The sequence below is a fragment of the Chenopodium album genome, chromosome 24 (assembly GCF_948465745.1).
Source record: "Chenopodium album chromosome 24, dcCheAlbu1.1, whole genome shotgun sequence".
NCBI classification, from domain to species: Eukaryota; Viridiplantae; Streptophyta; class Magnoliopsida; order Caryophyllales; family Amaranthaceae; genus Chenopodium; species Chenopodium album.
In genome coordinates this window covers 21,454,484-21,471,869 of record NC_137857.1, presented here as the reverse complement: position 1 = coordinate 21,471,869, position 17,386 = coordinate 21,454,484, and the positions used below count along the sequence as shown (strand labels likewise).

General features: G+C 35.8%; 1 protein-coding gene across 5 annotated transcripts; it reads right to left on the bottom strand.

Moving 5' to 3' along the window:
* Positions 1-8,492: 8,492 nt before the first annotated feature.
* LOC145611338 (serine/threonine-protein kinase STY46-like) lies at positions 8,493-15,245 on the bottom strand. 5 transcript variants are annotated; one of them, XR_014106356.1, is made up of 10 exons: positions 14,914-15,245; positions 14,678-14,798; positions 13,504-13,558; positions 11,654-13,260; positions 11,480-11,540; positions 10,924-11,046; positions 10,779-10,856; positions 10,509-10,655; positions 9,838-9,883; positions 8,493-9,258 (listed from the first exon to the last, which is right to left on the bottom strand). XR_014106356.1 is itself a non-coding variant. In XM_081666656.1 (10 exons), coding segments are annotated over exons 3-7 (309 nt in total). In that variant the 5' UTR covers positions 13,555-13,558; positions 14,678-14,798; positions 14,914-15,245; the 3' UTR covers positions 9,550-9,883; positions 10,509-10,655; positions 10,779-10,856; positions 10,924-11,044. The 5 variants fall into 5 exon arrangements, 2 of the variants coding, with proteins under 2 accessions (XP_081522782.1, XP_081522783.1); XR_014106355.1 differs by lacking the exon at positions 8,493-9,258 and having other exon boundaries at positions 9,550-9,883; positions 11,654-11,718; positions 13,150-13,260; XM_081666656.1 differs by lacking the exon at positions 8,493-9,258 and having other exon boundaries at positions 9,550-9,883; positions 11,654-11,737; positions 13,150-13,260.
* Positions 15,246-17,386: the final 2,141 nt, after the last annotated feature.

Here is a 17,386-nt window from a genome sequence, read left to right as displayed (position 1 = left end):
AGGAATAGGATCAAAACCGCCTGTGCTAATCAAAATAAGGCATTGATCTGATTAAGATTTTGGAAGATTACGTACTGCCCCCTCCTCGAACTGTAGCCTCCGGATCTCGTTAGCCAACCCTCTGTCAAGGCGAGCTTATTTGAATGTAGCTTGAGACAGCCCTCGAAACCAGGTATGGGCCGGCCCAATACAGCCCAAGTCCATCAATTCCATGTTGTCAACCCAGTTGGAGAAATCTAAGCACCTACGCTGCATCTCCGATCCTCCAATTCCGTTTCTTTCATCCATACTAATCGTGACATTAAAGTCACCTGCTAACAACCACGGACCACTGTAAGAGTCTTTGATCTTCTCAAGTTCATCCCACAACTCTTTTTGAATAGTTGTATTTGGGCTTGCATAAATCGCAGAAAATAGCCACGGGATATCCTCACCTTTTTTTAATCAAAACCGTGAGGTGTTGAGAGTGTTCATCATAGATTGTAACAGAAATTTTTTGATCTCCAAAACAACCAAATCCCTCCATTAAATCCTTAAGCTTCGACCCTTCTTTGGCCAAAAAAACTAATTTTGTTACAAATAAGTTGGGCTTGATCTCCACTCATGTGAGTTTCCACTAGAACCAAAATTTTGGGATCGTTGATACGAACCAATTCTTTGATGATAGTCACCTTATTCCCTACTCCTTGAAAATTCCAGATTAAAATCTTAATTGACATATTAAATGAAGGAAAATTAGGGTACCTATCATACACGTTCAAAGGAGCGTTAGGCATCAAGCTTAGGTAAGCTTCCCGAAGGGCTTTCATCGGCCCGTTCGTCTCCATTGGGAGTGAAAAATTCACCAGCATGCAAGGTGGGTCGTGTTCCGGAGGTATGAAGGTGTTGAACTCCATCATTGCCTTGTTTGCCAAAGGATGAACTACAATCAAGATCGGCCCTTCCATCGGAAAGTCCATAAAGGTCTCGTAGCTCGGTGGTATCCTTAACTCCGGGGTGGTTGGAATCTGCCAAGGGTTCATGGTGTTTATTCGGAACAATCTCACTCAAATTCCCTGGACTCGAATACTCTGATTGCTTCCCAAAACCCTCCTCCAAAATATTTTCTTTTCCACTTTTTCCAATTGACTTAGAATAAGTGGAAAAATTATAGTCAGACCTCTTAAAATTTCCTTTCAAAACCGAAAAAGCTTTATTTTTTTGAAGCCAAAGAACCTTTAATATCTTTTCCTAATTTTTTAGGAATATTTTGGTTGATATTTAGAGCTGGAATTTTCGAAATATCACCCAAAATTCTACCATTATTCAAGATCCTATCTTTTACCAAATCAACATGATTTATTCCCCTTTCCAAATCTTGTTCCAAATCCACTTGATTTTCCGAAAGAATATTTTCCTGTTCCTTTGAGCTCAAATTTTCCTTAATCATCTGATTTGTTTCCATATTAGACTTCTCCAAAATTTCCACAGAATTATTATTCCCTCCATCATCGACATCCAAATTCGAATTTCTTGCTACCTCGATATTCCCTTCCAAATTTGGAGTATCCTCTCCCAAATTAACAATTGTTTCCTTAACTTGCACATTGCAATGCTCTTTCCTTGTCTCTTCCTCCATCGAAATGTTCCTAGTTTTTCCTTCAGATTCTTCTGAAATCTCATCCTCAATGCTAAGAATTTCGAATCGTGATCCATTATTTTTCTTGTCTGAACCAGTTGGGTTCGATTTCTATTTCGGCTTCCAAACTTGATCAGTTGGCTTGTCTCGATGGTTGGGTTTTTGCCCTTGATTAACCTGCTTGTTCTTGTCTCCTCCCTAACCTTGCCTACTTGGATCAGTTCTAGGCTTCTGAGGGATTCTTCTCGATGGTTTTTGAATAATCATCCAAGCTCCAAATCTATCTGTCACCTCTGGTCGAATACCAGAATTTTGGCTTTTGTCGAATACTCCATGATTACCTTGCTGCACATTTCTCTGTCATGTCATGAACATCATCCTTGGATTCAGATACTGTACAATCTGTATCCTTATGACCTAACCTACCACATTTGAAACATATCAATCTTAGGCCTTCATACTGGATACGCCACACTCGTCCATTCAACTTGAATAAAGACTGTAGAGGTTTGGTTAGATCAACTTCGATACAAAATTTAACATACTGTCCCCTGTCTTTGGACTCTGTATTTCTGTCAATTTTGGTCACCTTCCCAATATTTGAACCAATCTTATGTAAAAACTCCTTATCGAAATATTCGACTGATAATTGGGGAATACAAACCCACACCATAAGTTTCTTGATAGGTTCTTCATCAGATACAAAATTAGGAACCCATTTACGAATTGTGAGGTAGCTATCGCCTATCATCCAAGGTCCATTAGTCAATACGTATTCATAATCCTCCATACTGCTGAATCGAACCATATAACACGCATGTCCAACATCTATAAGAGCAATCTCCCTCTTTAGATTCCATTTAAGTTTCAGACGCTTCATAAGCACCTCATAGCTTAATCTTCTATCGAACAGGTTGATAATCAAGGCATACCTCCATGGGCTTCGAAGCCTTCGCTTCTCTTCCTTTGTCAAGTAAATTATCGGACATCCTTCATCCTCGGACTCACAATCCAAAGGGATATCATCATCTGAGGCAATATAATCCTCAGTCATTTCACCTTCGAACAAAGGATTAAAGCCTCTAACCACCCCTTTTATCATTTGACTATAGGAGACCGGGGGTTGTTGATTCCCTAATTCATTCCCAGTTTGATCGAGGGATAAAGTAATGTCGTTGGTCTACTAACCCTAATCAAATTAGAAATTTATAAAACCTAAACTACCCTAATACGAGTATAGGGGTAAGTAAAGGGTCGAACCCAAAAAAGGACTAAGTGTATCAATCTATGCTAATTAGACTACTAGGAAAGCTTGTGAGATAGAAAGAGATTCAACTAAACACTACTAAGGACAAATAACTAAAACTAGGGAAAGTGGAATCCAATTACATCAATGCATTCAACAATATCAAACAATTAGATGAAAATTACCTTGATTAGGAACAATCAACACATTTAACTCACTCTTGCACAATTTAGCATGTTAATTATCCTACTAAACTAATTCACTCTTGTGCAACTAGCCTAGCAAAGGTATGGAAGATTTTAGGGCTCTCAACCAACTCACTCTCGCGCAATTGATTGAAAATACAATTAAGAAAATAGAATCAATTAGCTAGAAAGATTCTAATCCATAAAAGCGTCATCCATACACAATAATCAAGAAACAATTTCATACTAATCACAATCAATCATTAAATTAATTAACATAACCTTCATCCATTTCCCTAGAACAAAACCTAAGCTAACATGGTGAACAAAAACATGGAAAACAAGGTAAAATAATAATAAAAGCAAGAATCAAACAACTAAACTAATTAATCTTCTCAAAACAACAAATAAATAAGTAAAAACAATAATAAATGAAAGCAATAAAGGTGAGAGAAAGTTAGGAAGACTCATTGAATAAATGAGAAGAAAAATCCACAAATTGTATCTTCAACCTCTCAAAACTCCATGAAAAATCCAAGCTTTTTCTCTCTAAACTACTCCTAAACTAGAGAGAGAAAATCCTAATTTAACCCTAAGAGAAAGAAAATAAAAGAGCTAAACTACTCTAATCTAATCTAGGGTAGAATAATGTTAAGTGTTGATTGAGTTGAGACAGAAATAACCCCAAAAGGGGTATTTATAATACAAGGCTAAAATAAAATAAAAGAAATAAAAATAAAATAAAACTAATTAAAATAATTAAAACTAAAAATAAAAAGGAAAATAAAACCCAAAAACCCCCCATATTCCCACCAGACCCACGACATTCCACCATTTCGTGGCTGCTCTCATCTCATCCTCAACTCCAACACGCATCATCACCATCAAACGGCATCATCACCATCAAATCTCCAATTGATCGTTAATCATGGATGTTCAATTTCAATAAGAACCTCCATTCACGAGCAAATCACGTGATAATTAAGAAAATCAAGACCCATGAAGGAGCGGCCGCGGCTAGGCATCTCTTCGGCATCTACCGAAACTTGGAGAAGGCTGGAAGGACCCAAGGCCACACCCGCGGCAGCAGCAGCCGCGCCCGCGGTGGTCAGGGTTGCTGTTTGCTGCTAATTGTTGGCGAATTGAGGTTCGAAAGTGGTTGCTTGGAACGACTTTAATTGGTGGCTGCTGTGGCTGCTGTTTTGGGTTGCGAAGTGCGCAAGTGGTGCTGATATGCGTGTGAGTGGAAGTGGCTGCGGTGGTGTTGGTGGTGGAATTGAGGTGTGGGATTGCGTGGCTGGTTTGGGCTGTGGTGGTGCGCTGCTAGTGGTTTTGGGTGGCTGGTGAGAGTGGTGATGTGAGGGATGTTGCGTGGCTGATTGGAGGTTGGAGCAGGGGAGTTGTTATTGCTGGTTGCTGTTATTGTTGTTGTTGTTGTGGCTGGTGGTGGTTGCGTGAAGAGCTGGGAGCAGGGGAAGTGTTGTGTTTGTTGCTGTTGGTGATGTGGTGTAAGATTAGGTGGTTGTGCGGTGAAGGATAAGAGGTGGGCAATTGAGCAGCTTTGCAATTTGGCAAGGGAGTGAGGGAGTTTGACTTTGCTCATTAGAATATTTGACCTTGGACTTTCGAACATGACTTTGATTATAACCAAGTCTCGACCCGAACGTTCCAATGAATGCAAACAACATGAGGTTAGGGGCAGCACCTTGTAAGAATGTTGTTTGGCTCAATTTGAGATTCCGAACTTGACCCAAACTTGAAACTTGATTATCGACCCGAACACACCTACAACCAAAAACAAACACGAGGGAGAATCGGGATGATAAAATAAAATAAAATAAAATAAGAAAAATAAAGTAAAATAAAATGAGATAAAAAAAGTAAAATAAAATAAAATAAAATGCTAAAACTAAAGAAATAATAAAATAAAATGAAATAAAATAAAATAAAATAAAATAAAACAAACTAGAAACTAAAAGAAAATAAAAAAATGAGAGAAGCGGGAAATTATTAACTAAAACTACAAAAATAAACTAAAAACTAATAAAAGGGCAAAAACACACAAAATAAAGATAAAAGACGAGAATAATAAAATAATAGAAATAAAGGATAAAAAGGGTGAAATTATTGAAAAATAAGCCGGAATACGACTCAATAAACACTCTAAAAGTGACATAAAAGTCACTTATCACAGTTTCAGCCACAAATGAGATTTCCTCCATGGAGATATCATTTGATTGAGTTCTCGAATCTGGTTGATTGCGCTTGTATTTTTTGTTGGACCTTTGAAGAAGGACATTTTCCTCACTCAAGAGAGATTTCTCACGCTCGCTTTCACTCGACATAATTAATCAGGCTCTTAAGGTGTTTAGAAAATAAATAAGAATAATATACAATATCTTCTCCTAATATTCTTTTATAATTTCTCCCTTACACTCTCTTTATACCATTAGTTTTATAACACGTTATCATCACCAAACTCTAACCAACTGAGCTAATGGAATTACCATGATACTCTGATTAAGATTAATCAACCGTAACCTTTGCTCCAATCAGATCTAATAGGCTGAATCTATCAATGTATATTTTCTTGAAGGTACACAAATAAATTTATCAGTTTAGATGATGTGATCAAATTTATTTACTAATATTTTTTTAATTATTTGTCGACTATATTTCGATTACTATAGCAATGTTAAATCATTGCCAATTATTGATATCATCATCTACTAGTATGTGCACCATGAATCCATGAGTCTTGTCTCCCCATATTTTATATTGACTAGTTGTTGGCCCGTGCGCCACACGCGTGGTCCCCCAATTTGGTGATCGATGCTCAGTGATTATTGTGTAATTAGTCGTTGCATGTGTAGATTAGTTTTAATGTTGTTTTGGTAACAGAGTCAAGTATATGGCGTATATCTGTTAGTATTGAATAAAGATGAAATTTGATGGAATAGAGTGTTTTGTTAATGAATTAATGTAATATATGTGTATTGATTAGTAAAATAATTTCAAAAATTTAATCACGATTTCAAAATTGGTACAAGTCATTGTCTATTTATTTATTCGAAATTTAATGGGTTGTTAAACGCGTTGTGCCAAAAATAGTTATAATGAATTAGAATCGAATTTAAGAACTTTGTTTTAACGAATTAAAATAGTTATTATGAATTATAATTAGAATTTCGATAGTATCTAACATTGACTTAGTCGCAATTTAATCTGATTTAACGTGATCTCACCAAAAATGATATCTCGATAAAAATTGGAATGTAATATAAACTATGTTAGGAATATTAAAAGTTGTTGGCTTGCTGCATTAATTTGCTAGTGTATAAAACACAAGCTCTTTTATCTAATGATCTAAGCTAGCTAAATTTACAAAGTTAATCTTCCTTTACATTTTAATATTTGACTTATATTGTTCTACAAAATCTAAAATATTTTTGAAAAGCATTATTTATAGCATCTACTCATTGATTACATAGTAACGGTGGTCTTATAAAGAGTTCATCTCTTTCTCCTATCTTGAAGCTCCTCGCCATTTTTCTTTCTTCACGTCACATTCCTAATTTGTCTCCATTTCCCTCAATCTACAGCTTCTAAGTCTCTTTGACAATTAAACAATAATAAGAATAATGGTCTCTTAAAGTGCTTCTTACCTTCTCTCTCTCTCTCTCTCTCTCTCTCTCTCTCTCTCTCTCTTTCTCTCTCTCTCTCTCTCTCTATATATATATATATATATATATATATATATATATATATATATATATATATACACACACATATATATACATACATATATATATACATATGTATATACACATATATATATATATATATATATATATATATATATATATATTACATATGTATATATATATATATATATATATATATATATATATATATATATATATATATATACACCCCCCCGGACTTTGTCTCCCTGCTCCCTCTTTTGGTTTTAAAATTTATAGGTCATACCTACTCCTCTCTTGCTCATTCCTCTCTTTTTCTTTTTTTCTTTCCTATTCCTTCTTGTCCCACTTCCATTCTATACAAGACATTAAAAATTATAGACTGCACTTACTCCCTCTCCCCTCGGCCCTTCCTCTTTTCTTTTTCTCTTTGGCCTCAGCCACTCGCTTCTCTATATCTCCTTCTTTCTTCCGGTTGCCCTCTATCTCCTTCTCTCTTGGCCCTTCTCTCTCTCCCTACCCATCTCTCTATATATTACTCTATCTATCTATCTATCCCCCAGCCCCTTTCTATATCTTTATTTTTCTATTCTTTCTTTTGTTTCCCTTATTTCTTTCCTTTGGCCCTTTTTATCTCTATTTTTTCATTTCTTTATTCCACTCCAAGCCCTTCTTTCTCTCTTTATCTTCTCAGTCCTCTTCCCTGGTCCTCTCTCATTCTCTCTCTCTCATAAGTCCTAATCCCTCTCATTTCCAAGTATGCCTTCTCGTCTTTTCAACTTGCCCTTTGTCACTTTTTGAATCCCTCTCTTCTTTGGCCCATTTCTCTCTCCTATCCCCTTTTCTCTTTTCTGACTCTTCTTTGTCCCGTTCCCCCCCTCTCTCTCTCTTCCCCTTCTTTTCCTCTTCCCCTTCTTCTCCCCATATCTCTCTTTCTCCCTCTCTCTTCCACCCTATCTCTCTAAAACTATATATTACCTCCCACCCTTATCTCTAAAACTATCTATTACCATGGATGGTTGTATAAATATAAAAAAGCACTTGCTCATGAATCTAGCACAATTCTACCATAATAATAATAAATTATTCTAAAGGTGCTACTAATCAGTTAACTTTCTCATAATTGCCACAAAACCACTTTGGTTAATTAATAACGTTGATATATTATTGAAAGAAGTTTCACCGAATCTAATTGTTGAAATCTACTCTCCCTCCCCGCTTCTTGCTCATTTTGTTTCTTTCACTCTTGTTTTATGATTTCGAGCATTTTAGAAAGTTTCTTAAAACTATTCTCACCTCCTTAATTAAATTCTAAAAAGTAATATCCTATTTTCCAAATCTCTTTCTCTTTCTCAGTCTCTCTCCATCTCTTTGTGGCTTCATAACTTATATAAAGTAGGTCTCCCTCTCTAGTATGATAATGCAAACTAAAAAAAATTACATAAAAATCTAGCACGTTTCAGCCTTGTGGGGGAATTTTTTGTTCTAAACGTGTTATTAATAATTTGATTTTCCATAACCTATAAAATTGAGTTTGAGTATATAAAATTGACAATTAAATGACCATCCTCTCTCTCTCTCCCTCTTAACAAATGATGATTATAAAATTGACAATTAAATGACCATCTTCTCTCTCTCTCCAAAGGGATTATATGCATTACAATTTTCTTTTCTAATACAATCTGACAAAAATGTCATGCACATTAAAATTCAACAAATGACGATTATCTTGTAATCTTTAATTTTAGCATGAGGATCGAGCCATGCCTTCCCCTGTTTATAAGATTTCAGGTATTCTCCCATCAAGACCATATAATGTCACTACAAACCTTCCATGTATTTCATGAGGATATTCCTCAAGCCACACTTGAGTCTCGGTAATAGTACTACTTAATTTGGCTAGACAATGTGCCACTACATTGCCTTTATATTTAACAAAAGAAAAAGAAACAAAATGGCAAAGTCTAGCTAAGTAGAGGATGTTTTTAACAATGCTTCCAAAAGCTGATGGTGGAGTTTTACCATTCTTTAAATCATGAAAAAAGCTGATATTGCCCGTATCCAACTCAAAGTTCCAAAACTCAACTTTCATGGATACAATGAACGCATGCCTTAATAACTTAATTATAGCCAATGTTTCACCAATGACAACTTCAAAGTTACCCATACTAACTGCACAATTGGCAACGACAACATCCCCTGAACAATCCCGAATGACTGCTCGCATCCCAATGTCTGCTGTCTAAGACATAAACATCAGAACTCTCTCTACTGGCGCCTTTCAAGCCGAGGGAAGTTGCTCTGGACTTCCACCCACGTCACTTAAGCTCATAGAAAATCATACTCCCCAACGATTCCAAGGCCTTCTGAATTATATCCACATATCCCTCTTCCGACCATCAAAGACCCACGCATTTCGACTTAAATTTCCCCAAGATATGCTCCAAAAAATATTCCACCACTCTGCCTCCTTAATTTGCTATGGCTTCTTCTGCTTGTCAATATCTATAAAATTTAGTGAATTATTATTACATACACTACCACATGGAAACTGTCAAATTAAAATATCTAAGAATAAAATTGATTAATATTAACAAGCATACACACAAGCTATAAGCTAAAAATACTGGAAATACATTCAAGGTTCTCAATTCATTTATCAAAATATCAAATCATTATAATATGCAATCCCATTTGGTGACCCGGCTAGCAACAAAATTAATTTCATAGAGATATTTACATTCAAAAATCTCAATTAATCAAGTCGACAACTATGCAAGTGCATGTATACAACTATAGAATGCAATACATTAGCCTATTTTTCAAGTCGTGAGAGCTATGGCATGTTCCTCCATATTATCAAATACAGCTTTCATACAAATAAGAAAAAAAAAACAAGCTTTACATCAGAATAGCAGAAACTGCTGCCAATGATGCAATTAACAGTTAGAAAGGGAGTAGGAGAAAAGCATCTTCATCAATCATCATATAACATTCTGTTTATCAGGCACTTCCACTTCTACAACTGACAAAAAGCAGAATTGAGTATCTCATAGTAAAACACTAAGAAGTTGAGAACAAGACCCAATCTGATGGAATGAGTTGGGGGCAAATCTGCAAGAGCACTTTCCTGGAAGACGGATTTAAAAAAAAAATGTCAGATTATAAGCTCAATACCATACTTACTACTTAAACACAAAAGGTAAGAAGTAGAATTTAGGCTAATAATAGGTTCTGACAAAGATAAAAAAAAATGAAGAAAACCTGAAAAGGCTTTTCAATGATAAGAGCCACAATACATTTGAACCTAATTAAAATACCACATTACGGAAATGCATAAATGAGTTGATTGTGTTTTATGTTTGTATTAACCAGGAAAGTTCAAATTGCACCATCAAATGAACAAAAGATAAAAATAAATAAAAATTAAAAAGATAGTGGCCTTCAGTTCTTCACTTAAAAAAATGGCAGTTATTAATAGAAATCAAAAGGTAAACCACAATTATTAATTTCCAACACAATTAACGACCCATACACAATTAACAACCCATACAAATTTAACAAAGCCATAACTTAGTGCCCCGACACGATTTACCACACCTCCCACCTAAAACAAAATTTAGCAGCATGTTAAGACTATAACCAGGTGGCAAGTGTCCATCAAAGAAATAACATTAACACAAATACAACAGTCATAAACAGAGCAGTTATGGCAGCGAGGGGGTTTTAGCACGCAGGTTACACTTTCAACAAACCTGAACTTTAATAAGATTGAACAGTTTGCACTCCATTGAAGTCCGACGCAATCAATGTATCATTCTCACCTCCTTCCTCGTCAATGGCAGGCCTCCAATTTGGGTCATACTCCAAGAAATTGAGAAAAGTACTCATTGGTCATTCAACTGCCAGAAAAACTTGTAATTACTTGAAAGCTACAGAAAATTATGTATTTATAATATGAATTACAAGGTAAACAATTGTTTAACAGGTAAACGGATGGTTTCCACATAAATCAAACTCAAAACCTGAAAATCTACATTGCACACTCCATTAGAGGGTGAAGAGCTTGAACTCGTTCCTCCTCCGCGATCTCCTCTTTTGCTCTGAAATTTAACAAAGCATTTAGCAGACCAAAAATACGAATTATGATCATTTTCAATTTCAGCTTACCTGTCGAAATCAGCTGTCCTTGCCTCAGGATCAAATCTCATGCCTGAATATTTTTACTTTACTTTGCTTCAAAATGTAAGTTAAAATGTAGCCAAACTCATCCTTCCAATTTTGTACATAATTCTAGAAAGGAAAAAAAACACAAATTCAGAACAGAGTATTTATTTTGATGGCCCGTGAGCATTGATTGTGTTCAATCAAAATACAAAGTAGCAAAACTTCTACAAAAATGAGAAAAGCATAAATACAGAAAGCAGCAGCTCATAATCCACAGATACTGTTTAAAGCCCACATGTACCCACACTGGAATTAACCAAAAGAATTAGTGCAGAGAGTACTAAATCATCTTAAAATACTTTTTATTACTACCATTTCCCAGAAGAAATTCAGACTAATCACATAAAGTATCGATTTAGTGACATTTTTTCATAGTGATAAGCTTATGGGTGATCACGTCACTATTGGTCAAGGAGGACAAAGCTAAGCAAGGTTCCTAATTAATAGAATTTTCGCCAATAATGAACATCAAACACGTCTTAAAAAGCACATGGCTTACAGTTGGAAGTGCGATCATAAGGATCTTCCCACCGCCCTTTCAGTTCCGGCTTACTCTGTCCCTACAAATTGTGAAGGATATGAACATTTAACACTAAAGACTGGATAGAAAATGCACATACTCGCATAGATACAAACACTTAACTAAGTGGTTAACGCAAGAAAGAAGGCATACCTCTGGTAATGCATGGGCAGCTAACTTCAACAACCTTCCAAATGGTGTCTTTAGAGGCTTATTCACTTCAATTAATTTTTGCATCTAGTGACAAATATCAGTACATATATAAAATTTGCCTTCAAATGGCTCAAGCATTTGTCAGGCTTGTCTACACCAACAATGAACAAATAATTGATATTGTTCTGTAATCATCCATTATTTGCAGCCACTTAACAAAAGTTACCGTGAATTCACAGAATATTAAATTAATAAACACAAGCTAAGCTAAACTTATACTTCACTACAAGAGAATCATACCTAGTTTGTTTCACAAAAACTAAATTTTCTACTCCCTTGGTTCCAAAATTGAAAAAACAATTCCAAAATCAAAGAACAGCACAAATCCAAAAATATAAGGATTATAGATGCAACCACAATCTCATGTTCAAGTACTTCAAAAGACAGTAAAGGCTTAATTGTCTGAGTTATATGTCATTACTATGCAAATAGTATAATCTAAGTATATTTCCATTCCTATCGGACTAAAAATACATACATAATGATTTAAATTGCCTCACTCAACATGATCACAACAACCTCGTTTATATTACAAATTCAGCAAGTCTAGGGCATTCATACAATTATGTCAACTAATTGACAATAAGTGATAAATGTGATAAAGAAAGATGACTATAAATGATGTCAGCATAATCAAGGAATTAGGATTTAGGAAGGATATGAAGTATATAGATTTGCATGAGGATAAGGCATTGGATAGTAAGGGATGGTGAAGGAAGATCCTTGTCGATAACTACACGTAATAATCACTTTTGGTTCATTCAGTCGACCCCACTTATGGGATTAAGACTTTGATTGGTTGACTGATTCCTAACAAGATTAATGGAGCAAGCACTCCAAATTCCAAAAATCTACCCTTGAAACTCTAAAAACATAATCACTTTTAAGAGCCTTGTGCACTACGGTGACTATTTTTATTGTAGAGCCATAATGAAATAACAATCACTTTTAAGAGTTTTTATTTTTTGAACTAACAGTAAGCTTTTAAGATAGCAAACTAAACATATCTATACTAACTATCAAAAAAATGTCCTATTACATTGCATGTTGCATCCATCACATTACATTCTCTTTCAATCAAAAGAATCTCATTTTATGTCATTCACAATTTCACATAGACACATGTAAATTGATACAAACATTGTTAGTGGAGGATCTCACTTTATTTTAGACTTTTCACATAGATTTTATCTTTTTAAACCAAAATATAACAATGATCAATACAAAGATAAGTTACAGAATAAGAATCCCACCATGAATTTCACACATAAAGTCACAACTATTGTCCATATAAAAATTTTACAAGCACACTAATCAAGGATTCACATACAAGACAACACAATAGCTCCCTCCCCACCCCCTCTTCAAAAAGTGATAAAAAAAGATGACTAAAATGTCCATAATCAAGGCCAATATAAAGATATAAATGAAAGTACCTCATACGGCCAACCACCAACAACAAAAACATCTAAAGAGTAACCATCTGTGGTAGAAAAGGCATATGCTTCCTGAATATTCAACCCAACATCGGCTAGTGGGGATGTTAACTGCAATGATTAGAACACCAAATAACAGACAAACATAAATTTTGAGAAACATATTCCATAGTATAAGCCTAGAAGGAAAAAATCACACCTGCCATAGTTATTGAGATCACAAAACAAAACAAAAATAATTATCTAACAACACCATATGTTTTTATGGATAATATAATATTAGTTCTATGATAATGTCTCATTGTGTTACTCAATTATCTTATGGCAATGTAATTAAACACGTGAAACACCAACCTGACTAAGAAGTTTTGGTTTGTCATTTGTGGAAAAGGTGATCTCGTGCATGGGCCTGCAAAGTGATTAACTTGACTTGTAAGTATCAATAAACAATATGAAAAGGAACGACAAGGAATAGCAACCACAAGTATATAAGTGCTAAAGGAACAATTATGCAATACATGAACTGTACTACACACTATTAGATATCAAATGGGTGAGGAGGATGGCATTATAACATCCTTACAAACTGGATTAATACCATCCAGCAATAGCTTTTCAAGCCCTACATATTGAAGGAAAAAAGAAGGGTCCCGGTATGAGTGCCAGAACAAAGAGTCATCTACTCATCTTAATAGCAGAATCCTTTTATTCTATCAAGATTTTCTTGATCATATACAGTTGACATCTCCTCCTTACTTCCTTCAAAACCCAATTCTGCAAAATAATCAAATTTCACATTGATTTGATTCCATTTTCTTTTCCTCTAAATGGTCCCCTTACAAATTATAATGTAGTATATAGTGTCGATCATTCTAGCAATATCAGTTCTTGGATAAGCACTATCTTACAAATTAAAATGTAAAGCCCATCACATTTATCTTACAAACAAACTGACCCAGAAAATTATCATGAAAATCAAAGCAAAACCATCAAAATTATCAAAAAAACAAAATGACCCATAAATTTAAAACGTCAGATGAATAAAAAAAATTTTAAAAAAAGAACATTCATACCCACATAAACCCCAATTAAATCCTAAAAACCCACCAAAATCAACAAAAAAAAAAGCATAAAATTCAACCTGAGGAAGGTAGAATTCTGAGCCCAAACACTTCAATACCCAGAATTGCAGCAGCAGTAAGATAGTGAGTAGTGACCAGTCCCAAAAAACAGTAAATGTGAGCATTAATACAGCTGACTTTCCAATTTTATTTTTTTTTATAAAAACTCCAAAACATTGTTGTTAGAATTCAAATTGAACTACTCAGGCTTGATCTCAAAACGATGAGCTCCAATGATACACACAGATCATCGACACACAATCAACTTCAAATTTGAAGAATTCATCTACCAAATGTCAGATCATTTCCTACTAACTCAACACAAAACACAAACATTTTAAAAAAATAAAATAAAATAGAAACAACAACAAAATTATATATATAAAAAAAGATATGAGAAGTTATACTCTTTTCTGGAAGCTTATTCAACAATGGCGGAAGTAGATGAGGTATGAAAGAGAAGAGCTCGATAAGCGTTAAAGTGAAAAGAATGCCAAAACCGCTTCCCTCATCGTTGCATCGTCATCGCTTTCATACAAAACAGAATTAACCAAAAATCCAAAACGAGCGATCAATAACAATCAATTACCATAAACAAGAACCCCTAATTAAAACTAAAAATTCAAGAATCAAATCAACAAACCTTCTCCAATTCCCAAGTCTTCTGCAAATCAACAGCAGAAGGTCCCGCCATAGAAATCGGCTTCGTCACTCCATGTTGCTTCACCAATCCTTCTGTACTCCCCATCCTTATTCACTCAACAAAATTCTCTCAAAATTTCACCCAAATTCCCAAGAACAAACCCTAAATTCTCAATGATCTATCCTCACAACCAAGAAATAAACCCGAATTTCACAATTAATTGAAACCCTAATGATCTAAACTCAATCACGATCAAACAAATAACTGAAATACGGATTCAATTGAGGAGAGAGAAAGTGAATGAAAGCCTGAAAGGAGAGAGGATGAGTGAAAAGAATGCTAACCAAAATGGGGAAATGGCCACGCGTCAGCCCACTAAGAACATCTAGAATGGCAAAGCGAGAAGACCAAACCACCCCTGTCATTTTGGTTAATCAAGGAAGGGTGCTAAGGGCAGGGGAGGGTAGAATCGTCAATCTTCTGTTCATAAGGAACAGTAAAGTTGCTACAGTAAGGGTGGTTGGGGCTTTTATAAGGGTTATAGATAATTATAGTTTCCCATGGCACTTGTTGTTTTGTTTTTCCCGTGAGTGTATATGATAAAACTAGGCATAACACTAATTTTGTGCTTTTTACATTGTTTATCGTGAGTATATCGATTGGTTGATATACTTTTCACAATTATCACCGGTCTTTTGGTGGCAAATTAATTATAATTAAACGTTTGTGGTAAGCTTTTATTTATGTTTCACTCAGATTTTGATTAGTTGATAAAACTAATGTAATTGTACACTTTAATTTGTTGCTTATGATAATTTTGTCAATTCGTGTGTTATTTTTGTGTCTCTTTGAGAATTAAGATCACAACTATTAATATTATACGAGTAACGATCTCATGCCACATATGATTATTGTGTGCATGTTCGATATCTTCCCTTTAATCGTCGTTACTATTAGCCATTGTTAATTGTTATTCATTTCATGTCTTTAATTTTATCTTTAAGATAGTTAAGAGAAAAGTCATTGTTAACAAAGATTTTACTTAGTATACACAAATTAAACTATTATTTGATGAATATTTGGGACTTTAATGGAATATTGTGAAACAATCTATATTGCATTTTCCTATTTGTTTTAGCGCAAATTATTTGATGGAGGATGTTTAGGGTAAAAATACCCCTGACACGCGGTCCAATCTTGTAGTGACATGTGGCCCAATCAAAGGGCGATACGTGTCCTTATGGGAAGATGACGCGTGTCTTAGCTCAAAAAGAGCACCTGAAATAAGCATAAAAAGGGTCTTTCTTACATCAGAGGCCAAATCCCGAGAAAGCTGTTGAAAGCCGCAAAGCGGCGCCCCCTATCCAACACATGTCATCTCCTGATTACGCAGCCAATCAAAGCACGGAAATTTAGTGTACAAACCCCAAAGGGGCACACATTCCCACCCCTATAAATACCTTAATGATTTATGATGGGAGGGGTGGATTGTGACATTACATTAAATAGAGCATTAAAAGAGCTCCAAATTCTCTCTACTCTCTCTCTAGTTTTTCCGGTTCCGATCACTAACTTGATCGTCGGAGGCGAATATTCTGGTAAAAGAATATTCAAGTCTACTTGCCTGAAGAGCGTGACCAGTGTCCGAGGGATTCCAAAAATCACACAAAACATATGGCACCGTCTGTGGGGACACTCGTCCGTTATGGCAATAGATGGTCAGACACCCAATGTTGGCCCTGGCCCTGGTCAGGACGACCATGTAGAGGATATAGTCGCTACAATACACTTCAGCGATCCTTTGACCGCCTCATTCCAAGAGGCCGAGGATACTCCTGTCACCGCAGCCTCCTTGCAGGCCGCACTCAACAAACTTCGAAAGGAGTTTGAGAGCAACAAAGCTTCTACCTCTAACCAGCCGCCTAGGAGAGAGGGAGAAGGTTCTCCAAAGAAGACTCAGAACAAAACAACCAACGCAACTGATGCTGGGAATACCCCATTCCACCTGCCGCATGGAAGGTCTCCTAGGGTGCCATGGATAAACTTATCAAATTTGTTGGCGAAAACACAGTCGGTTGGGGGGAGGGGCAAACAACCTCAAAGAGAAGAGCCTGAGCCGTCTTGACGCTAGAGGGACGCAAGGGATTACATTTGGCACAAGCAACAGGAACGTGTCGCTTACTCGGAGACGGCCTCTACCCCAACAATCCCGGATGAATTCTCTAACCACTCTCTTTCCTAACATACCAGTTCGACGATCTTTAGTAGGAGTCAAGCTGTTCGTACTTCAACCACTTCAGTATCAGTCTCCTCAGGGTTTCAATGGTATTCTGCCACCGTGTCTCCATGTCTTCGGGTAGTATGGAACATATGGCCAGACGTTCGGCCAGGCGCCATACCTGGCCGGACCGGTCGCGCATCCTCGGCCAATTGACTGGCAGATGCGTTTGATGACTCTAGGTGACAAGCCGCC

Excerpts from the sequence above, each read along its gene's own strand:
- LOC145611338 (XM_081666656.1), bottom strand. The coding sequence starts at position 13,554 with ATGCACGAGATCACCTTTTCCACAAATGACAAACCAAAACTTCTTAGT. Across the intron at positions 11,738-13,149 it reads TTGGTGGTTGGCCGTATGAG|ATGCAAAAATTAATTGAAGT; the intron begins GTACTTTCATTT and ends ATTTGTCACTAG. Across the intron at positions 11,541-11,653 it reads CTGCCCATGCATTACCAGAG|GGACAGAGTAAGCCGGAACT; the intron begins GTATGCCTTCTT and ends CACAATTTGTAG.